Genomic DNA, 25,111 nt, shown 5'->3' on the forward strand with positions numbered 1-25,111 from the left:
GTACTTTCTTAAAATTACTATTGAATTTGACCATAAAACCATTTTAGTCAGTGAATTCTAGATTACAAACATAGGCAACATAAATGTTCTATCTGAACTGTTTAGGAATACTGTTAATTTGTGCACTTGGTTACCAACCTTATGCTTCTGAGAATAGTTCCTCTTAATATTATTCGTTATTCCTTAATTCTGGATATCAGTGTGCAACACTGACACAACTGTCTCAAAATAAATCTATTTGCAACAAGATTTATTAAAGGACAGTGTAAAATTCCAGTCCCAGCTATGTGCAATTCCAAATCACTTTCTCCAGATGCTGTATCTTACAGAATTAATGATAAACTGACTGGGGAGAAAAATATAGACTGAAACACAGGAGACTGCAGATACTGAAATCTGGAGCAACACACAAAACGCTGAAGGACCTCTAGGCAGCATCTACGGAGGGACCTTAGCAGGTCAGGCAGCAACTATGGAGGGAGCATCTACCATAGATGCTGCCTGACCTGCTGGGTTCTTCCAGTGTTTTGTGTGTGGGGAGAAAAATATGTCTGATAGTATTTCAGCAGTGGTGGTGGGGAGTAGAAAGTTGGGGGGGGGGGGGGTTCAGGAATTGTTATTCACTTTTGATATGTGCAAAATAAAACAAATATTTTTAGTTTTTTCAGGTTGATGATCTTTCATCAGAACAAGGTTAAGTTAGAAGTCAAACATGTTGCAGAGAAGGGGAAGTGGTTGGGAGAGCGAAGGAATATCTGTAATAGGATGGAGACAAAGAGACTGAATAACACAATCAGTGAATGTGTTGGCTGAGGGAGGGTGATAAGGATTTGTTAATCACAGCTGACCTGTCTGGAGATGTCAACAGATGGAAATGAATGAAACGGAGGAGAGAGAAATAAAACAATCCTGAATCTGTGAGATACAAAACACAGCGAATGATGGAAATACTCAGCAGGCACCTGTGGAGAAAGAAAACTGGCCAGTTCTGATACAGACAGGAAAGGCTGGATGTCTGAAATGGCAACCTGACTCGAGTATTTCTGGCATTCATTTTTTATTTCAGATTTCAAGCATCTGCAGTTTTCTTCTTTTCAAAATATTTTCTTAATGGTAAATGATTAGGAGTGAGAAAAAAGATTTGTCTTTGTATACATAGATCATTAAAAATTATTGCATAGGCCAAAATGAATAAAAAGGGCTAATGGAATATTTTTTCGTCAAATCTATAAGTAGGGAATGGATGCATCAATGGTTCAACGCCTTAAACTTCTACCATAGGTACAAAACCTCAGGAAGGATTTATTGGACTTGGAAGAGGTACAACGCAAAATGAAACCAGTGTGTAAAAGGTGAAATTATGATGCCAAGTGCAAAACCAAAGATTTAGGAAGATTAAAAGGTGATCTAATTGGGTTTTTTTTAAAGAAATCAGAGATTCAAAAGGGTATTTCAGCTATTGAGCAATCCAGACTAAGAGAGCATCATTTTAAAATTAGGGATACTGTAGCAAAGTAGTTTAGTCACTGAATTAGCATCCCGATGTAGGAACCATTGATCTAGTGACAAGATTTGGAATCCCACTAAAGGACTGGAGAAACTAAATTCAAGTGATTAAGGTGGAATTATAAGCTGGTATCAGTAATGGTCTCCATTAAACGATCAGTTTGTCGTAGAAGCCCATCTGGCCTAGGGAGTCCAGAGCTCCCTGAAAGTAGCAGCACAAGTAGATAGGGTGGTAAAGAAAGTATATGGCATACTTGCCTTTATTGGTTGGAGCATTGAGTATAAAAGTTGGCAAGTCAAGTTGCTGCTGTATAAAACTTTGGTTAGCCCACATTTGGAGTATTGTGTGCAGTTCTAGTCACTGCATTACAGGAAGGATGTGGAAGCTCTGAAAAAAGTACAAAAGTGTTCACCATAATGTTGCCTAGATTAGAGAGTATTAACTATAAGAAGGGGCTGGACAACTTTGGACTGTTTTCTCTGGAGCATTGGAGGTTGAGGGGCGACCCGATAGAAGTATGTAAAATTTATAAGGGACACAGTAAGGATTGATAGAGTCTTTTTCCCTGGGTGAAAATGTCAAATACTAGAGGGCATAGGTTTAAGATGAGAGGTCTTTTTAGAAACAAAAGAGTGGTAGGTGCATCAACTGCGCTGCCAGGGGAGATACAATAGCAATGTTTAAGAGGCATTCAGACAGGCACATGTACAGGCAGGGAATAGAGGGATACAGACCATATGCTGGCAAATGGGATTAGTTAGATTGGCAACATGGTCGGTGCAGATCTGGTGGGCTGAAGGGCCTGTTCCTTTGCTGTACTGTTCTATGTTCTACATTCTTCCACTGATTTCCTTTTCTTATTTCTTTTGATGTTGTGTGACCAGATAACATGAAAACATGGCTGGTCTTGATGTACATCTACATACCTAATGTAATGTTCCATAGGAGTTTTTGAATTTGCTGTAACCTCGCCCAAAATGACATCCTTCATGTGCAAGGATTGGCAACCAGTTATGTGAGATTTGTGTGTCCTGTCACGAACCAGCAACAAAAGAAACACACTGAGCATGATTCAGCGTTAAAAACTATTTTATTAATCACTACTTATGATAATACGTAAAATAAAAGTAAAAATGTTAGTATGTTAGAATTCAAAAATGTTAAACCTTGAACATTAACCCCAAAAACTAAACTCTTCGTGTGTGTGTGGCAAAGTCCCAAACTCCAAGTTCAGGAATGGTTCTTAAAGTTCAGTTCCGCAAGCCATAAGGTGAAACATGAGCAAGGGCTTCTTCAACAACCACCGTTGTCTGAAGATAAGATGTAGACGTAGACATAGAGAAATATAGAGAGAGTAAATACGAAATCCAAATGTTCCACAATGGAACCCAAACGACACTTCAGTGTTTACTCGGTAGTGACTTCCTCACCCCGAAAAGCATCCGAATTGTGGTCGTCCACACACAAATACCTGTTTCCTTCTACAGGTCAGCAACAAAGTGAACCCCACCGGATTACTTCCAACTTCCATACATGGATTTCAGTGGCAGACACAGTTATTGTTTCTCATCCATCGATAGAGAAAACTAGCAGGCTGGTGTCTCTCTCCCTTCTCTCTCTCTTCTTCTGACCTCTTCAACAACGTCATTACGTCCTTTATCTTCTATTGACGTAAGCACGCCCCACACACACACACACACACACAATCTTAAAGGGACATTCACTGAGTCCGTAACAGTCCCAAGTACAATTATCCAGGAGAGGGATTACTTGCTGTTGATTTTTGTTCTACATGGAGATAAAAGTCACATTCCATTCCTAATGCAGCCTGAGAGATCAATGGAAAATAAACCTAGGATCCAATCTGATTTCCATTCTTTATTAAAAATATTTATCCACTGTTATCAAAACACTTAACATTCACAAAACAAATATGATCGCTGGTTTCTTATCACCCTCAAAAACAGTTTGGTGAATAGACTTGCATACAGATGCATTTGACAACATGGTGTTGAATCTCTGCAAGGTCCTCTTGGTTGTCTACCATTGGTAAACACCAAAACAAAATGTTCAATGTTTCTCCAAGGGTTCTGAAGCAATTCCAACAAAATTACTGTGGGAAAAATCACAGTGAGAATCGATACCTTGCAGCAAATTCATTCTCTATAACCAACTTCTGTACAATGTGGCTTCTGCCACACAGTAAAGCTAAGGCAATAGGTAAATGCAAATACATTCAGGAAAGAATTAGGTTTCTCAATACTTCAAAAACTGCAAGGGAACAGCTTAGGTAAGCAGTGCCTGTTTAAAACAAAATGACTAGGAAGGATGTAACCAGCTCCAACTAAAATGCAAATGAATGCAAACTGCACAGAACAGCTCCAATAGAGAAGTAATTTTAAAAAAAACACTAAAATTCTTAGCGATTAGTCTTTAACTGTAATTGTTAAGTAAATTGCTCTTTGCGAAGGCTTTTCACTTTAATTTCTTCCTGGGAGCAAAGGGGAAATACAAATTGCTGAAAATAACAAAATCACAATGTTTTTAATTAGTCTTTATTAATGACAGTTGAATGTTCTCTGGCACACTGTTCTTTCATTTCTGGAGCCTGGGGTTAAACCAACTCAGGTGCATTGACTGCTAGTCTCTTTTCTGTGTTAGCTGCAAGGATTTTATTTGAATTGTGGTTGTACAGAAAGCACCAAATGAAAAATTTGTCTTATTAGGTTCTTAGTTACTGTTAAGGAAGGCCTTTCAAAATGCCTACAGCCAAAAAAATAGATATCCCACAGCAAGCAACTGCCTCTCTACTGGCCAAAGTGCTCCTACCATATACAAATCAAACAGTCAGGACTATGATAGAATTCTCTCCACTTGTCTGTTTGATGGTAGTTCCAACAACATACAAGCAACTTAACACTGTCCAGGACAAAGCTGTGTCGTTGATTAGCATTCCTTTTCAGTACCCTAAACTATCACTCACTTCACTGTGACTACAATGTACCAATGCACTGTGGCCATTGTGCAATTCACCAAGATCTCCTGAACAGCACCTCCTAAACCTAAAAGTCTCTACTACCTAAAGGAAGTGAAACAGGCATATGGGAACATCATGTCCACATCAAACACTATCCTGACTTGGAAATATATAGCCAGTCTTTCTTCACTGTTGGATCAAAGTTCTAGAAGTCCTACCCAAAAATATTTTGCAAGTACCTTCATCACAGGGCCTGTGGTGGTTCACACCATCTGCTCAGGAATAATTGTGATTGGCAATAAATGCTGCTCTCACAAATTTGTTACATTTAAAAGTAGATGTTTGGATGACAGATTTATAAAGGTATGAGTTGAAAATGCAAATTTCTCCCACAGATAACAGTTTTGGTAAATACATAATAAACATTGGTTAGGTCTCAGCTAGTGTATCCAATGCTGGGCACTACATTTCAGAAGGAACCCAAATCATTGTGTGGAACTGAGAGAGGATTTACCAATATGCAGGGCTTCAGTTATGTGGTAGGACCTAAAAGCTGAGTTTAGAGACATAGAAAGGTATGGTACGGAAACAGGCCCTTCAGCCCACCGAGGCCATACTGACCATCAACCACTCACTTACACTAATCCTATTTTATTTCCCCAACATTCCCCCCCAGGTTCTACCTCTCACCAACATACTAGGGACAATTTACAGCAGCCAATTCGCCTACCAACTTTCACGTCTTTGGGACATGGGAAGAAACTGGAGCACCTGGTGGAAACCCACGCAGGGAGAACATGCAAACTCCACACACAGACAGTGCCAGAGGTTGGGATCAAACCTACTGCAAGCACTGTGCATAGTTCCAGTCTTCATATCCCTGGGTCAGACCACACTGGGAGCACTGTGCATTATTCTAGTCTCCATATCCCTGGGTTAGACCATACTAGGAGCACTGTGCACAGTTCTGGTAGTAAATCAGCAAATCCAAGAATTTCACAGCAGTTATGAGAATATTCATAAAGTATTTTACTTCTGCAGTTTAGTGGAAGACCAGGGTAACTCCATGAAAACATTTGTTTCATCATCCCCACCCTGCAGATATTGTGGAAAAGCAGCCACTGTGGAAATGCAATGCCACTGATCAGAGACCAGTAACTGGAGACTGAATGTGAGAAATGATACACATAATTAATGGCCAAGTTTCATATGGCAGGTTTAAAATGTTTTAGAAATCTAAGGCTGGGCTACAGTTAATAAGGCTTGGAAATAATTGCAAGAAATTATTTATCTTGAGATGAAGTCATAATAAATAGAAAAAGTGCAAGAGAAAGCCAAAGGAATTAGTGTTTTTAGGCAAAGGAATGTCAAATAGTACTAAACCTGAAAAAGGAACCTTGCTTTTGAAGAAAATCAAGACAAAGCAAAAATGTCTTGAGGAAGGTGAGATGCACCTTCTAACTGAGGACATTATCAGAATTAAGGGGAATACAGAATTAACATGCCTAAATTTAGAAATCCTACATTTCAATATATTAGGTCTTAAGTTATGGTGAAAGTTTGTACAAGTGCTTAGATTTTTCTTAATGGGATAGAAAATCCAATAATGCAATCTTATGTACATAAGTGACTGTACAATATTACAGTTTCACAATAAGGACAGTTAATAATAATTCAATAAATGAAACCCAATTCCAGGAAAGAAGCAAAAGTTATGAAAAAGGGTTATGATGATTTGAATTGCATTTTTGTCACAGCAAATAGCGCTGTCAAATACATTGTCATATCTGTAATAAAACAAAAAAAACTAGTGAATATTGATGAGATCTAGTACAATTTAAATCATCTTCTCCATCCGTTATTACACTCACATCATCCACACCTGTGAAGTGACATGTTTTAGTCCAAAATGCTGTATCAATTTTTTTTTAAGGTGTTGAGGGTGTAAACAAGAGTTCATTATTGCACAGAGATTGAAGAACATTGCACATATGACATTCATTGGCAACCTTAGCTCCATTGGATCAATACGTCAACAGAATTAATCAGTACATTCTACCAACAGCAGTTAAAAAGCAAAAAGCCATTTACCACCCTTCAGAAGTTTTAAGCTTTGGGCCCAAACAATTATACTGGTGTGCAAATGGAGCATAATAAATAAACCAAATTCCACATTAATACAAGTTTCAAACAACTTGAGTTAATTGAGTTATGGTGTCTGGGAAATCTGAAGCTACTTTTATCAATGTCGATAAATTACCTCAGAAGTGTTAAAACTTTATTCCCAACACTGACAAACCGGTTTGCATTCTCAGAAAGGACACTCATGCTACAAGTTAATTTAATGACTTGGCATAAATTATTTTGAAGGGCTTTGATAAAGTCAGTGAAAGAAAAAAAAAAGTTTAAGAGTAACAAGAAAACACACAGATTTAGTATAATCATCAAAAACAAAGTAAGTGATTAGAACTTTAGTTTTAAGCATGGCAATGTTGACTTATTCCACCCACACAATCAGAAAATGGTCAAACATACTTAAAAAAAAGTTAGAAGGCTATGAGAAAGTAGAGGAATGGGGCTAGATGGATGACTCTTCCAGCTGGAAGGCATAAAAAGCCAAATGTTTAAAATTCCAAAGTCCAGCAGAATAGTATAAATTTTTACATCAAAATCCTTCCATTTGGATTAGTATTTTACATGCTCCATTTAAATCCAACTGGGACCAGCATACTGAAGGACAGAAAAATGAGCTGGAAGAAACGGGTCACTTTCAGGTTGGGTGGCACAGGGAGCTGTGGGCCTTAAGAAATGTAATTTACGTTGACAGCGTAAATGAAAAGACTGAGTATAATATATTCAGTTTTGAAAATTATATAAAGCTAGCTGGGAAATAAACTGTTAAAAGGATGCAATGAATTTGCAACACAGATTAAGTAGGTGATGGCAGGACCAGAGTATAATGTGGGAAAATGTAAGATTATGCATTACGGTAGGAAGAACAGAAAAACACTGAGAAACCAATAAACACGTGAACAGAGAGCATGCTAATGAGATGCAGAAGGTAACTGTATAGCTACAGCAAGCAATTAAGAAAGCAAATGGTGCGTTGGCTTTTATTGCAAAAGGGTTGGAGTACAAAAGTAAGAAGCCATGCTGAGATTGTATGCGGCCTTGGTGAAACTTCTTTTGCAGTATCAAAAGGTTATACTTGCCTCTGTGACACTACAGCTTAGATTCATGGGACTGGTTCTTTGGGGGGGGGGGAGTAGGGGGTGGTATGTGTTCTTTTGGGGACAGATTAACATTGGGTTTATGGTCAATGGAGTCTGGAAGAGGTAATCTCATTGAGACATACAAGATTCTGAGAAGGGTTGGTGGCAAGGGTAGATGCAGAGAGTTTTGTTCCTCTGATTCTCTAATTGGATGATCTGGAATCAGGTGGCAGGATCTCAGCATAAAAGGACAGCAATTTGGGATTCAGGAAAGGGGAAGACATTTCTTTAGAGCAAGGGCTGTAAACAATTAGAAATCCCTACCTCAACATGGGTGTAAATGCTCACTTTGGTTCTTCTGCCAGTCATTCCATATCCCATAGTTCTTGTTCCAGCTGACAATCAGAACAGTTTCCTTCTACCTATGTTGTAAATATACTGTTTATGTTTAAAAGCCTCAATCAGATCACCTTGCAACCTCCTTGTTTCCAAGACAAATAGCCAAGAGTAGTTACATAACGAAAGCAAATCAGCCCTGAAATGATTTTCATAAATTTCATCTGGACTTTCGCCAAAGCCTTTATACCTTTCCATATGTGGAGCTTCCAGAGGGAAATAATATGGATTATTGAATTGATATATTATCTATTTCTCTTTGCACAGCTGCTGAATGATCTGCTGAATGCTCCTTCTCATTTCCCTCTGAAATGGGAGACCCCTTATTCTGAAAATACGTCACCTGGTTCTTTCAGCACCAACCCTGTCAACCCATTCAGAATCTTATACATTTCAATAAGTTCATCTCCCATTCTTCTATATTCCAATGAGTACCGGCGCAATCTACCCAACCTTCCTTCATCTGTCAAGCCTTTCTTCCTAGGAATTTTTCTGCACTTCCTTTAGTGCAAGCATTTCATTCCTTAACCAAGGAGACCAAAATAGTATGTAGTACTCGAGGTAAGTAAAAATTCTGAGATCCCTAAATTATCTTAGTTAACTCTGCCTTTCTCCATATAGCTATATAATTTTCATGAGTAAAACAGGTTTATCCAGAGGTCAAGTGGAAGCAAACAGTTGATATTCTACAGATTAACAACTACTTGACACATGAACTATGGAAAAATGGAGGGCCACGTGGGAGGGAAGGGTTAGATAGATCTTAGGGCAGGATAAAACGTCAGCACAGCATTGTGGGCCAAAGGGCCTGTACTGTGCTGTAATGTTCCATGTACTTATAAATTCCTGATTATAGCCTTTGCAAGAGCTACACCATTAGAGTCAGAGAAAAGTCATTCACTTTTTGCTTTCTTTATATCCAGCTACATAAGAATAACAGATTGACATTTTCACCTGTCATTCCTTCTCCAGTGTGTCTACTTTAGAAACTTGGATTTGATTTCACCATGGTTCACAGAACTGACACATGGAGGTGATACGAATCTAGTTTCCCCATTTAAGTTCTCACATTCTAAAATCATCATAATTAATAAATGCATTGCAGGATTCCACTCAAAGTGCTATGTATTTCTGGAGGCTTTTGCATTACTTATTGGACAGTTTTTGAATCCTACCCCCAAGAAGTTTCAAATAAGTTAACACATTAACCTTGTGCAACCCCCTGAGCTAACACACAGACAGCATCCATGACGGTACCTGTAGTGTTGGCAACGTTAACCTCCAGGGCAGAAAAACAAAGATGGCCGCCGAGATGGAGGCCGTGCTTCCTCTCACGTTTCCGGGTGATCTCCACTTCCCGTCATTTTTGTTCCGGTGTACGGCAGCAGAACACTTCCTTTTATTTACACGGCGGAGGGACGGTAACAGGGGTGGCAAAAGTCCAGCTAAATCGGCCGCAGCCGGTTAAAACGACAGCAGGCGCTCGGTCCCTGGGAGAGGCGAAGGTGTCGGTGGGGCGAGGGCGGAACGTGAGGGGCCGGGGCTGAAGGCGCGGCCGTTGGGCGCGGGCGGGCGGACGATGTGGCCGCGCGCAAGCGATGCTCGTGCCGCGTGAGATGGAGCCCAAGGCGCAGCCGCAGCTCGTCATCCGCATCAAGGTGTCGGGCGGCGACCTGGACTGGAGCATCCCGCCCGGCTCCCAGCTCCTCTTCAGAGACGTGCTGGTAGGTGCGGGGGGGCTGCTGGCGCCTGATTGGGGGGGCTGTTGGCGTCTGACTGGGGGGCGGGGGGGCTGCTGGCATCTGATTGGGGGGCTGGGGGGGTTGCTGGCATCTGATTGGGGGGCTGCTGGCATCTGATTGGGGGGCTGGGGGGTTGCTGGCATCTGATTGGGGGGCTGCTGGCATCTGATTGGGGGGCTGGGGGGTTGCTGGCATCTGATTGGGGGGCTGGGGGGGTTGCTGGCATCTGATTGGGGGGTTGCTGGCATCTGATTGGGGGGTTGCTGGCATCTGATTGGGGGGAATGGTGGGCTGCTGGCATCTGATTGGGGGAATGGTGGGCTGCTGGCATCTGATTGGGGGGCTGGGGGCTGCTGGCTTCTGATTGGGGGGGCTGGTGGGCTGCTGGCTTCTGATTGAGGGGGCTGCTGGCTTCTGATTGGGGGGTGGGGGGCTGTTGGCGTCTGGGGGGTTGGGGGGGGGCTGCTGGCATCTGATTGGGGGATGGTGGGCTACTGGTATCTGATGGGTGGGCTACTGGTATCTGATGGGTGGGATGCTGGCATCTGGGTGGGGGGAATAGTGGGCTTCTGGTGTGTGATTGGGGGACGGTGGGCTGCTGACGCCTGATTTTTAGGGGGGGGGGGTTAGTGGGCTGCTGGTGCCTGATTGGATGGGGGTGCTGCTGGGCTGCTGGCGTCTGATCGTGGGGAGGGGTATGGTGGGCTGCTGGCATCTGATTGGGGGGGTCTGGTGAGCTGCTGGGATTTGGGTGGGGCGGCTGGCAGGCTGCTGGCATCTGATTGGATGGGGGGCTGGCGGGCTGCTGGCGTCTGGGTTGGTGGGGTGGGGGGCTGGTGGGCTACTGGTGTCTGATTGGGGGGGGGGGGTGCTAGTGGGCTCAGGCGCCTGATTGGACGGGGTGGGGGGTAGTAGTAGGAAGGGGGTGGGTTGTGGTCTGCTGACCCATCATTGGTAGGGCACGGGTGGCTGCTGGTGCCTTATTGGGTGGGGGGGGGGGTGGCCAGTGGTCTATGCTGGCGCCTGATGAGGGGTGACTGATGGGTTGCTGTGCCTGATGGGGTCATGTGTTGGTGAAACCTGCTGGCGGAGAGGTCTCTGATGATTGGCAAGTTTATAACAACAGTTTATATTTATGTAGTGCTTTCAATGTGGTAAGAAATCTTGAGTGTTTGTCCGAGTTTAACCTGTTAAAATTGGGATCTCTGAGGGCAAGCACAAGTTAGTTGCTTAATATCGGTTATTTCCTTATTCTTCTCTATAAACTCTACCGTTGCTGACTCTAAGGGACCCATATTTTTCCTCGCTAGCCTTTTCCTTTTTACATGCCTTTAAGGATTCTTAATTGTTCATTTTTGTTTCTGCCTAGTTTAGTCCCATATTCTATTTTGCACCTTTACCAATTTCTTGATACATCTATGCAGAGTTCTAAAATAGTTCCAATCCACAGGCCTACTGCTATTTCTGGTAACAGAAGATTGGTGAGGCCTCACTTGGATTATTGTGTACGGGTTTTGTCACCCTGTTATAGGAAAGATGCTATTAACCTAGAAAGAATACAGAAAAGATTTACCAGGATGTTGTCTGGACTTGGGGGCCTGAGTTACAAGGGGAGGCTGCGTAGGCTAGGACTTTATTCCCTGGAACATGGGAGATTGAGGGGTGACTGGATAGATCATGAGGGGCAGAGACAGGGTGAAAGCACATAGTCTTTTTCCCAGGGAGGGGGTGCTAAAAAACAAGAGGGTATAGGTTTAAGATCAGAGGCAAGAGATTTAAAAGGGACATCAGGAGCAGCTCCTTCGTGCAAAGGGTGGTGCATATTTGCCATGAGCTACCAGAAATAGTGGTTGAGGCAGTAACATCAGCAACATTTCCAGGCAATGTACATAGATAGGAAAGGTTTGAAGGGCTCTGAGCCAAACACAGGCAGATAGGACTAGCTAGCTGGACAACATAGTCGGCATGGACAAGTTGGGCTGAAGGGCCCGTTTCCAGGCTGTATGATTCTATCAAAGAAATCTGCCAAAAGTAATTGATAACTGAACATGCTATAAAAATGAGCAAATGTGATTTGACCCCATCATAGTTGGTGCATTTTGAATTATAAATACGGAATAGTACAAATGGTTTAGTGTTAAAGCAGAAGGATTTGGAGCCAGAGGTGCACAGTGCAAAAGCAGCACTTTGTGTTGATGAGGCTGTAATGAAAGTAAAATCTCAGGCTTGCTGCAAGTAGAATAGAAATGTCAAGAGAGAATGATGAGATTATCAGGTGGTGGCTGGTTCAAAACATAATAAGAATGGTTTCTATTTTCCAGTGCATCTTAGAAGTTATAAAAGAATTGGATAGCTGGTAAATATTAAATGGCATTGTCATTGCCACGTCTCCCACCATCCAGATCCTGGATGACTACCATTGGCCAGAAACTTAACTGGACAAGCCGCATAAATACTGTGACTACAGGGGCAGGTTAAATGTTGGATTGAATGACTTACATCCTGTAATTTAGGCTACTCAAAACAGCATCTCCCAAACCCAATAAACGTAACACTCGCATCCAAAGGAGAAGAAAGCAGAATTACCAGTTGTTATGGGATCAAGAATGAGAATCTATAGATGTAAGTTTGATGCTAGTGATTTAGAATTCAGACAAGAAATTTTGGGTGGCGATCTGGAATTCAAGCCAGGAAGGGAGTCACAATTTTGTTGTACAAGTGAATGATGGAATTTGGGAACAGGTAAAGTAGTTATGGTTAGATGTATATGATCACACAGAGACTTAACACCAAGAGATAATGTTTGGGTCAATGACATGCTTTTTACATTGTAGCTTCTATTATTTCAGTGAATGTTTTCCTGTGCGTTTCTGTATTAAGAGTTAACAGCTATTTCCACTGCTCCCCATGGTTACAGCAGCTTTTTTTCACTGCTTATGTGTAAAAGTTATTTGTGAAGGTTTTTATTCACCTTTCGTTTCTTCATAAATATATTGATCACAAATCTGAAACATTAGCACTTATAATATCCACTAGTCTGACCTTGAGTCATTTTCAGCTTTTTGTTTCAAACTTCCAGCTGATATAACGTTTTGCTTTTATCTAAATAAATTTTTAACTTTTACAGTATGGTATTTCATATTTCTCACAACATAGGCCATTCAGCCCATTGAGTCTATGCTGGGTCTTGAAACAATCCCAGCAATCTCATTCTGACATTTATTTCGCAGTGACATATTGTAATTCACATGACCATCAACTCTTGATTCTTCTACCTCTCACCTACATTAGGGGCAATTTGCAGTAGCTAATTAACCTACTAACCAGCATATCTGGAAGGAAAGCAGGAGAACGCGGGGGAAATCCAAGCAGATGCAGTAAGCCTGCAAACTCCATAGGTGCAGCACCTGAATTCACAATTGAAGCAGGAACTCTGAAGTTGTGATTACAGTAGCGGACGCATTTTAACTTGTGTGACAAAAAGATCAAATTTGGACAATATCAATGAAATAAAAAATAAATACATTTTCCTTCAAAAATAATTTGCTTTCCTAAATGCATAAATCAAATAATAATATATTTCCCCTTAGATAAGGTATCAATTGGCTATTAAAGTACATATATTTCATTTAAAGTAAATTGCTATGAAAGAATCGGCTCTTAAAAACTTTCAAGATTAATATTGAGTCCAACAAATCTGCATTTAGGTATAAAATATGCATTTGCTGAAAATCTGAAATAGAAACAGAAAATGTTCAGGTTAGGTAGCAGTTCTTGGAGACTGAAATCCTTTTAACGATGTTGAGGTTATAACATGATAGCAAAAGTTCCATGAGACTGACTTAGAATTGTCCTGGGTCTAGTCTTACATCAGAATATTTGAATATTTCATTCTACTCCTAGCTGCATAAATGAAATCTCCATGTTTGCTGACCTCCATTGATTCTACCAATGTCTGTAGCCCTATAACATATCATAAACTTTGCTTTCATCTATTATAATTTCATCATCTTGCTCAATTACTTTAGGATTTGCCTCTTCAATAAAGAGTGTACCTATCAAGTTGCTGATATTTTTGATCAACAGGTTGACAATCTTTTGCTGTCAAATCTTTCTATCTTTCTTTAAAATATTTCCCTTTTTATTGATATTATGTGAAATATTTTGTGATATTTTTGAAAGTATTTTCTTTATATTCTTTCTTATCTGTTTTTTAAACTTATTGTTCACCCATGTTCTTTAATCTTTATGATTCTAGCTCTTACCGTATGCTTCAGTTTTAATTGGTATATAGCATTTTTTATTTATCCAGATCCTCAAATTGCTAATAATTTCCTTTTTAATAGAATAAACTTATTCTGTACTTTATTTAGAGAAGGTCTCATTATTTCTCTGTGATAATTTCTCCCCATATCTTCTAGCCTCCTCCACATCTTCCTGACATTCTCCCTGATTCAATCTTCTATTCCAGTTTTGGGACTGAATTTTTTCATTTCTTAAAATGTATTGCAATTGAGTACACGACCCCCATTAGACATTTGCGTAGAGGGACATGGAGACTGTTTTGATATTTTGGCTGACATGATGCCTTCAGTGTCATTGGATGGAAAGTTAGAATGAGATTGTTTGCATTGCATTATAGGCATAGATTGGAATTTATACCCATGGTGGTTTGTGGAATGTGGGGTTGAGTTTGTGATCATCCACATAATCAACTGAGCTGCTATTTAGAAGTACTTCCCTACTGGGATCTCTTTCCAGTAAACTGTAAAGTGTTGTGATGTTGATGTTAGTAGAAGAGCTGGTCTGGTTCAGCTCTAGCTTCTTGCTTAATATTAACACAACTAGATTTGCAGGTGCATCCATGAAATAGTGGACACATGGGTGAAATACCTGAGGACTGTTTTTGTGAACAAAAAGTTCACAGCAACAATTACTACATTCACCATAGAAAAAGTGTCGTGGTCTTGTTCCATATTCAGTTGGTATGTTTTGGGGTAATTTCCACTGTCATTATCGGCTCGAAAAGAATGCAGATAATCTGTCAAAAATTCACTTTAGTTTAGTATTTTGTTTGGGGGTTTTTAATCACAAATTGAAAAATATTGTGGAGAAATCCACAACTGAGTTTACAGAACTTTCGAATTTGTGTTGGAGGACACTGTCACAGGCTTTAATCAGTAAAGCTCTTTGAGCCATCTGTAGTACCAACTGAAGATAGTACAAAAAAAAGAATTTCAGTATGGTACATTAAAATAATTTATTATTCCCATAGGCAAGGAGGGCAAACAAAATAGCAGAGGGCCATAAGCAATGTTCTACCTCAATATTATTCCTTTTGCCTGAATTGTGCTTTCACCATATTTGGTATATCTGTCATTTAACAGTGTAGTCATTAACCGAAAATTTAGGAAGAAAAGCTCGCAGACTTTAGAGGTTTGCAGTGATATAGTATATAGCACAGTAGTAGGCTATTTTGTTCATTATATTTATGTGGGTCTTTGACTTAGCAGGTGTATGCTATTCAACTCCTTGGGCCTGTCCCACATTCGATTAGATTGTAGCTGATCATTTTTGCTTTTCTCTTATTTTGGTTGATATACCACCAACAGTGGTGGTACAGTGGGCAATGAAGGAGGTTGTCCAAGGTTACAGCTGGAGATACATAAACTGGGAAAGTGGGCAAAGGAATGGCAGATGGAACTTAAATCAGAATCAGATTTATTATCACTGACATATGATGTGAAATTTGTTGTTTTTCAGCAGCAGTGCCTTGCAAAGACATAAAATTACTATAAATTATGAAAACAAAAAGTGCAAAAGAAAAGGAATAACTAGGTAATGTTCATGGACCATTCAGAAATCTGATGGCAGAGGGGAAGAAGCTGTTCCTGAATCATTGAGTGTGGGTCTTCAGGCTCCTGTACCTCCTCCCCGATGGTAGTAAGGAGAAGAGGGCATGTCCCGGATGGTGAGGGTCCTTAATGATGGATGCCACCTTCTTGAGGCACTGCCTTTTGAAGATGTCCTCGATGGTGGGGAGGGTTGTGCCTGTGATGGAGCTGGGTGAGTCTACAACCCACTGCAGCCTCTTGCGATCCTGTGCATTGAAGCCTCCATGCTAGGCTGTGATGCAACCAGTCAGAATGCTCTCCACCGTACATCTCTAGAAATTTGTAAGAGTCTTTGGTGACACACCAAATGTCCTCAAACTCCTAACAAAGTAGAGCTGCTGGCATGCCTTCTTCATGATTGCATCAATGTGTTGGGCCCAGGATAGATCCTCCAAGATGTTGATGCCCAGGAACTTGAAGCTGCTCACCCTTTCCACCCCTGACCCTTCAATGAATATTGCTGTGTATTCTCTTCCTGAAGTCCACAATCAATTCCTTGGTCTTGCTGACATAGAGCGCGAGGTTGTTGTTGCGACACCACTCCTGTACACCTCTTCGTCACCATCTGAGATTCTACCAACAACAGTGGTGTCATCGGCACATTTATAAATGGCGTTTGAGCTGTGCTTAGTCACACAGTCATGAGTATAGAGAGAGTAGAGCAGTGGGCTAAGCACGCATATTTAAGGATCGCCTGTGTTGATTTGAACAAGTACGAAGTGATGCATTTTGAAAAGTTAAACCAGGGCAGCATGCACACTGTGAATGGCAGGGCTCTAGGTAATGTTGTTGAACAGAGAAACTTTGGGGTGCCTGATATAGGATCTTGACCCAAAACATCATCTGTCCCTTTGCCTCCACAGATGCTGCCTGACCCACTGAGTTCTTCCAGCAGTTTGTTTTTTGCTCCAACATACAGCATCTGCAGTCTCTTTTGTCTCCACGATTCCCTGAAAACTGGAACACTGATAGACAGGGTGGTGAGGAAGGTGTATGGTATATTTGCCTTCATTGGCCAAAGCACCGAGTACAAGAATTGGGACGTCGTGTTACAGCTGTGCAAAGCGTTAGTTAGTCTGCACATGGAGTACTATGCGCAGTTCTGGTTGCAATGCTATAGGAAGGATATGATTGTGAGAGAGGGTGCAGAATAAACTCTCAAGGATGTTTCCTGGATTGGAGGGCTTGATTTATCAGGAGAAATTGCATAGACTAGGTCTCCCTCCCTGGAGCGAAGGAAGCAGAGAGATGACATGATACAGGCATATAAGATTATGAGAGACAATGATAAGATATATAGCCGGTTTCTGCTTCCCATGGTAAGTGTGGATTTAAGGAGAGAGGGAGGAGGTTTAAAGGGGATCTGAGGGGTAAATTTTTCGCACAGAGAGTAGTTGGTATCTGGAATGAGTTGCCGGAGGAGTTGGTAGAGGCATCTTGACAGGTAATCGAATGAGCAAAGCATAGAGGGATATTGGAATTAATGCAGGCAAGTGGGATTAGTATAGATAAACATGATGGTCAGCATAGATGCGGTGGGCCGAAGGGCCTGTTTCTATGCTGAAGACTCTATGACTCGTAACAATCTTCTATACCTATGTATCTCAGCACTGATAACTTCTCCTCACCTACTGTGCACGACCTTTTGAGGCAGAAGCTACATTTCCACTACCTTTTATTTGTGAAAAAAGTGGTTTTTGGTTTTGCTGCTGAGTGACTGAGCTATAATTTTATTATATTGCTTATAATTCTCCACCTGAAGAAATGGGACAGATATGAAGAATCTATCAGATCCTTTTTAAAAAAAAGTTAAACAAGTTCCACTTGGAGTCTGGATGTTCAGCCTTAACCAATATTTATTTGATCGATTATAAGCAAGCAAGGGATGGGAGTCTCTTGGATTGATAGGATACATTATGCTTAAAAATTATCAATATACATACACTATTACAGCAGGAAATGATTAAATTGGTTTATTATTGTCACATGTACTGAGGTACAGTAGATAAACTTGTTTTGCATGCCATCCATGCAGATCATTTCATTACAACAGTGCATTGGGTAGTACAAGGGAAAACAATAACAGACTGCAGAATTAAGTCTTACAGTTACGGAGAAAGTGCACTGCAGGCCTACAATAAGTACAAGGCCATAACAAGGTAGATTGTGAAATTGAGATTCCATCTTATTGTACTAGGGGGCCATTCAATAGTCTTATAACAGCAGGATAGAAGCTGTCCTTGAGCCTGGTGGTGCTGCTTTCAGGTTTTTGTATCTTCTTCCCGATGGGAGGGGGGAGAAGAGAGAGCTGATGGTGATGTTTCCACAAAAGTATTGCTAGTGGACAGGTACACACTTTAGTACATCCTGTTTGCCTTCCATAACACCAAACTTCAGAAGTCTTGTGACTTATAGTTGCCTCTCATTTGGTTTTCTTTTTCCCTTGTCTCCCAATTCTTAAGGTGATCCTTACTTCATAGTTATCTCATCTATTGCCCTGGTTCTCAAGGTTCTAACACAATGGACAATCTTGTGTTGCCAGTGCTGAACTATTGAATCTCTTACTCTAGTCAAGTAAGTTGTCATGCCTTGTAGATAACTTGTATCTAAAGTGTTTTAATAGTATACATTTAAGACTGCAGTTTATATAGTTAGTGGTCTTACACACTCAGATCAGTCTGTACAGACCTACTTAACATTGAATAATCTGGTGATTAAGTTTAGTTGTTTCCAAGGTCTACCTTCCTACTGAACTATACCCAGCAACTCTACCTTACACTAACACAAGCCTCTAAACCTCTGGTATCATTCTGATGAATGTGTGGTACAATCCCTCCAAGGCTAGTGTAGCCTGCCTGAAATGTGGTGCACAAAACTAAACACAGTACTTGGATGAGGTCTGTACAAGTCCCTGCAACGGAGCGTAAGTTCCTCACATTTGTATTGTGATAAAAGCCAATATTCCATTAGCTTTTTTAATTGCTTTTTGTACCTGGTCTACTGGCTTTTAACGATTTGTGTATTTGGTCTCCAAAATTTCTCTGCTCCTTTGCAGTTCTAAGTTTCTCATCATTAAAGAAAATGTGTTTTATCTTTCCTGGGTTCAAGATAGATAAACACATGGTTGAGCATATTGAATTGATTTGGCATAAATTTAATGAATGGGAAAAACTAGTTATTTGTAAAACTTCCTACTCCCATTTGCACTACCAACTGTTCCTCCTAACTGTGTCAAGTGGAAATGAGGAAATACAATCATCTGAAGCTTCATCAGTGGTGTTAATAAAAATAGCCAAAGACCCAAAACAGAAAACACATCTTTTCGCATTGCCTTCATTCCAAGCTCCTACCCTTTGTTTGCAGTCTGTGGTTCCTCTCTCCTCATCAATTCCAGTGTTTCCAAAGCTGACCTTTCTAGGAATCTTGGTATAATAGTCGTGAAGTTCTTTTGGAAATGGAAACCCATGAGTACATTGATATTTTTCTTTATTCGTGGCCTCATCTAAAAATAGAATGTTTTATTTTTTATTATAATTGATGTATTCTTAACAAAGCCATGGTAGCTCTATCTGATTAGCTAAGGGTTTGTCATACTTGTGAAAATATAGAAATATCCAGTACAAGAGACCATTCTACCTCTAACATTTTAAATAACAAATCTGATTACCCTGTCCATGCTGTTATCTGTAATGTTTAAATGATTCACTTAAACCCAATAATTCACTGTCCTTTTTGTACGGTACATTGGCAGCACAACGCTTGATACCTGGACGAGTAATCCAGAGACTAACTAACAATTGATATCCCATCAAGAAGTTGAGGAATTTGGGAAACGCATCAATTAGTCTGAGTAATCATGACTGTAAAAAGTATTCAGTTGTAAGAAAAACAGATCTAGTTCAATAATACCCTTTGGGGAAGGAAATCTTTCCTTAACCAGCCTTGCCCGTATGTGACTCTGCACTCATTCCATGTGATTTTTGGGTGTGACAATCAAAGCAAGAAAGCTTTATTTTTGTGTTTTGTGTGTGTGAGAGAGAGAGCAATCATGTACACACACACACACACACACACACACACACACACACAATTTTAGATGTTTATATACTTTTGATTACTGTTACAAGTATAGCTCAAAGCCGAACTTTCACATTACTGGTGAAGGCAAAGTCCAGTTAAAATGTTGGTTTGCTAATCAGCACTTTAAAGTGAGGAAGTTGAGAAAACTATTCTGAGAGGAAATAACAACAGCAGAATTGAATAGTATAAACTGGCTTTCAAGATTTTGTTTTTTACTCAAAGATTGTAACTTTGAGATCCATTGCCATCATTTCATGTGTCACCCTGGTAAATTGTATGCTCCACTAACTTTGCAGTGTTTGGTATTCTGGTTTTCGGTGGTGTTGAAGTCCTGAGGCTTGACTCAGCTGTTGGCCAATGGCTTGGCAAATGGAATTAAAACAGAATGAGGTATGACATCTTAAAGCAGCTGAGCTCTGATGGGGAAAGTCCCAGAGCTGCAGTGATAAACAATTATACAGCAGGCACTGTCAAGATTTTGGTAATTTTCCTCTATTAATTATCCATTGTAGAGACTGAAGTCTAAAGGTAAAAGAGAGGAAGAACTAAAAAGGCAGTGTCTCTTTGGTATTTTGTGTTGATCATATTATTTAAATTGTGCTGTTGTTCAGGAAATCTAAAAAGTTTTATTTTAAATCGTGTCACAATTTGTAGGCACAACTCTCTCAAAATAAGGTTCTGGAATTTGATAAAGCTCAATCTAAAAGTGTATATTAATCAGCAAAGGTTTAGGACAGCAAGTTATCTTTGAAGTTCGCATGAAAGATACTTTCTTATAAGCACACTGGGTGTCATGTTGCCTTGTGCTTGGAGAAAGTGTATTGGTGTCTTCTAGAACTTCATATTCTTTGTTCACATCTTCCATAAGATTTTAGTATGAGGTAAATACAGTCCGAGAGCATCAATAAACAAACATAACATCAATGCTGAAAACAGAAAAAGCAAGGGATTGTTAGTTAATACATAACACGAGAAAGAAGTATATGAGAACAGAAAGACAGTTTGAGTCCAGTACAAGAGGGCACGACTTCAGGATTGAAGGGCGCCCGTTCAGAACAGAGATGTGGAGAAATTTCTTTAGCCAGAGAGTGGTGAATCTGTGGAATTTGTTGCCATGGGCGGCTGTGGAGACAAAGTCAGTGCGTCTATTTAAGGCAGCGATTGATAGGTATCTGAGTAGCCAGGGCATCAAAGGTTATGGTGAGAAGGCGGGGGAGTGGGGCTAAATGGGATAATGGATTAGCCCATGATAGAATGGCGGAGCAGACTCGATGGGTCAAATGGCCGACTTCTACTCCTTTGTCTTATGGTCTTAATGTGAAAGTAAATCCAAAAATTTGTTACTGGCATGTAAATATTTAGGAAATGGTAAGGGACAGGGTGGGGCATATTAGGAACAAAGTAGATGAAAAGTGCACCAAGGAGGCAATGCAAGCTGAAATACTTGATGACTATTTTGTATTCAGTGTTCATTAAGGAAGAGGATACTGACAAAATATTGGTAGAAGCTGAGATACTGGAGATAATGGATGGGGTGCAAACCAATATGCATGATGTGCTGGAAAGGCTGGCTTTGGTTAGGGTGAATAGGTTGACTGGACTGGATGGCTGGCATTTTGGGTCTACAAGGTGAACAAGCATGGACAAAGTGGAAGGGATTGCAAGAATCTTCCAACCTTCTCTTGTTGTGGAGTGTGGCAGAGGACTGAAAAGTGGCAAATATGTCACACTTATTCAATAAAGGATGCAAGGATATTCCAAAGAGCATGAAATAAAAACAGAAATTTTTGGAAACATTCGGCAGCTCAGGCAGCATTGTTACACGGAGATGAGTGTTTCTTGCAATTCCCAGCATCTGCATGTTTTGATTTCCAAGGAACGACAGATTGGACTGTTAAGTGTCAGTGTGGTAACGTTTTAGAAATGTTGATCAGGAAAATGTTAACAGGAATTTAGAAGCTTGAGTTGATCCAGGAGAACAGGCATAGATTAGGAAAAGGCAGATTATGTTTGATTAACATAATTTTTTTTTATTGTTGCAGTAAGAAAGAAGGTTGATGAAGGGACTGGAATGGATGTGGTCAGTGTGGATTTTAATAAACAATGAAAGGCAGATTTGCAAAATTGGCTGAAAGGGAGAATTTTAGGAATGATGCAGGTGTGGCAGATGGTGAGGATAATCCTGATTGCTGCAGGATGGGCATTCAAGTGACAGGGTAGTGTGGAGTGATGTATTTTGGCAGAAGATATAGGTAGAGAAAGTATACATTTAATTATTAGAGTTCTAAAGAGTGTGCAAGAACAGAGAGACCTGAGAATTCACGTGCATGGCATTTTTGATGGTAGGGAGAAAAATTGAGAATTGCTTCATAAATGGAATTATTGAAAGCAGAGAAATTTATACTGAACCTTTTGGTTAGGCTATACCATGAATAATGCATCTGGTTCTGGTCACCACACCTTGAGAAGGATGCAAAGGTCCGTGAGAGGGTGCGGAGCAGATTTACCAAAATAGTTGTAGAAATGAGGGATTTTAACTACCAAGGTTGGGTTGGAAAAGCAGGGGTTGGTCTCCTTGGAGCAAAGGGGATTGAGGGAAGATTTGATAAGCAGTGAACAGGATTATGATGGGTTTGGATAAGGTAGACAAAAAGGTTTCATCTAGGCTAGCTGGTTTCTTCCCACATCACAATGACATGCTGGTTGGTTAGTTAAACTGGCCCTAGTGTGTAGAAGCTGGAGACAGGGGTTGTTGAAAATGAAGGCAGAATATAAAAAAAAAGGTGGGATTAATGTAAATGTGTGGTTGATGGTTGGTGCAGACTCAATTGGCTGTAAAACCTGTTTCCGTGCTGTATCTCTCTATAACTCTGAAAGCTGCTTCCATTAGCTGATGACACAAGGACCGGGAGACACAAATTTAAATTCTGGGTGAGAGATACAGATTGGATGTGAGGAGACCTTTTTTATGCAGCAAGTAGTAATGATCTGCAACTTGCTGCTTATGAAAATGATTTCAAAAGGAAATTGGATGGGCATTTGAAGGAAGTGAACTTGCAAGGCTGCGAGGAAGAAGTGTGGGAATGGGACTAACTGAACTACTCTACGGAGAGCTATCTGGGTTTCTTTGTTGGAATGGCATTAAACAACAAAAAATAATTTATTGAAGGACATTGCTAAATTGTGGAAAGGGATCAAACAATAAATTTAGGTCGTGTCTTTGATTTGTGTAAAAACATTGCTTACATTATTTTACAAGGTAAACCAAAAGGAAGACATTCGATTTTTAACTTTCACCACAAAATAAATGACAATCTCTGCAAGACTGCTGTACTGTGCACAACTTTTCTATCTGTTGCTATTTTCCATGTTTCCCCCGTTCATTCCTAACTTTGTGTCAATGTTACTTATTTAATGTTATGACATCCTGTTCAATTCACATTTTGTGGATTAGTTGCTTATAAATTGACTATCACGTTTTGTAATCTCTGTGAATTAAAGCAGTACTACTTCGCATGACATCCATCTTAATTCACAGTAGCAGATAAATAACTTTCCCCTTTTAAAATCCTATAGAGCAACGTTAATTTGAAAACGGTTTCTTTTGTGTACCTTTGTTTATTAGTCCACTGGTACCCTGCTTAGTGCTACCCTGTTGAGCACTGATTCATTATAGCGCTCTTGGTTCACCATTCTGAATACTCAAAGGTTTGTACCACTCTGTACCTTACAAGAGACATCTGCTTGGGCTGCACATTTGCTGGGAACCTGGTGGAAATTCTCACCCCCTCTGCTGCTGTGCAAGAACCCGGGTGCAGGAGCCTACCCTGTTCTGGTACACCACCAGCAATGAATCGCCTCATCGATTGGTGTGGAGAGGCTGCCGGTAAGGGCTGGTGTGGGGCAGGATGGGGAGAGTGGTGCAGCCGTTCAGCACTGATGTGGGGCTTGGTGCTGCATCCTGGTCGGCATGGTGACTGTAGGCCTTTGCAGGAAACTGGCAGCACCTTCATCATATGTTGACAAACCGCCCAATCATACCGTCTCCCTCATCGACACGTGTTGGATCTGAAGGAAGCTGCAGTCTCACCCACTTTTTCCCTAGTCCAGAGAGGAAGGGCAGCAGCTTCTATCGCATTCAACAGGTGTTGACCATCGGCTTGGAGTGGTTTGTCAAGTGCTTGGCAATGGGGAGGTCAGCAGTTTGCACAGGTTCCCAGCACAAGAGTTCGGTCAATAACACATCTCTCAATCTATAATGACCCCTTTTAGCACTGATTTCATTAGCACTTTCATTCTGGTAAAGCATCCTGAAGTCGAGTCAAATTCAAAACCTTATTTCCCTTTTATAGCAAAGAGGCAAGATTGCACTATGTTCCAAAACCAGCTTTGGTGATTCTTGATGGGTTTCAAAGTTGTTCATTAATTCACGGTAATAAACACAGCATTCCTGACTCTCTGATTACAAAACTCGAGGTCCTTGCATTTCCAAAACCTGTTGTGGGGATTATGGGATTACCAGGTAAAACTCTTCACCTATCCTAGAATTGATACACTGGGCCATCGATTTGCGTTTGAGCATTTGTGCTCCAACATTGGGGTAGAAAGTGAGAGGGGAGCAGAGCAGGGATCAGATATTATCTAAAAGGGGGACCATTAGAAGGACAATAATCTGTATGTTTCATGTATTGTAAAGCACAAGTAGAAGTAGCTACCAATTACCTGGATAGGCATTTTCAAAATGAGATGAAAATATTGGATATCCACTATGCGGATGATGGAGAGATAATGGGAGTAGTCTTAAATTGCTTTTTTTTACTTTTGGCTGTGATAAAAGTAATATTTTCCCAGGTTTCTTTTAGATTAACTGGTTTTATTCCTTGTTTATAGGATGTTATTGGTCAAGTGTTACCAGATACAACAACGACGGCATTTGAATGTAAGTAGATTTTTTTTCACTGTTTTATTGTTTACTAAGTAACATGTCCCATTAATAGAGAGATCTATTCATTAGTATTAACAATGTATTTTGCAGGCTTCAAAGGAATATAAATTAGGAGAAATGTGTACATGTGGATTTTTTATAATTTAGAATTATTAATTTTTGGCTTGACCAGTTGTCTAACAGTTGCTTGGCACAGTAAATTATATATAATGCAAGTTTAAAAGTTTTGAGGATTAGAGAACTTCTGTATTTGGCTGCATTTGGTGATTTTGAAATTCACTGTTTGGAGAAATGTTAACTCTAGATCTGGTCTCATTTGAATTATTACATCTGGTGCACTGGTGACAGAGGAAACTTG

At 40.4% G+C, this 25,111-nt stretch overlaps 1 protein-coding gene and 1 long non-coding RNA gene across 3 annotated transcripts in view; one reads left to right on the forward strand and one right to left on the reverse strand.

Moving 5' to 3' along the window:
• LOC127583935 (uncharacterized) overlaps positions 1 to 9,479 on the reverse strand; it is a 40,869-nt gene extending 31,390 nt beyond the window's left edge. Inside the window, exons 1-3 of one of the 2 annotated variants that reach the window (XR_007958314.1) lie at positions 9,350 to 9,479; positions 8,021 to 8,118; positions 2,606 to 3,620 (exon numbers count right to left, since the gene is read on the reverse strand). This is a non-coding gene — a long non-coding RNA (uncharacterized LOC127583935). Of the gene's footprint in view, positions 1 to 2,605; positions 3,621 to 8,020; positions 8,119 to 9,349 lie in introns of those variants that run through there. The other variant, XR_007958315.1, reaches the window with a different exon arrangement.
• map2k5 (mitogen-activated protein kinase kinase 5) overlaps positions 9,469 to 25,111 on the forward strand; it is a 220,459-nt gene continuing 204,816 nt past the window's right edge. The window contains exons 1-2 of the mRNA XM_052040367.1: positions 9,469 to 9,816; positions 24,699 to 24,747. Coding sequence (XP_051896327.1) covers positions 9,691 to 9,816; positions 24,699 to 24,747 — 175 coding nt within the window. The 5' untranslated portion in view covers positions 9,469 to 9,690. The remainder of the gene's footprint in view (positions 9,817 to 24,698; positions 24,748 to 25,111) is intronic.

This window comes from Pristis pectinata, chromosome 28, assembly GCF_009764475.1.
Source record: "Pristis pectinata isolate sPriPec2 chromosome 28, sPriPec2.1.pri, whole genome shotgun sequence".
Classification (NCBI taxonomy): domain Eukaryota; kingdom Metazoa; phylum Chordata; class Chondrichthyes; order Rhinopristiformes; family Pristidae; genus Pristis; species Pristis pectinata.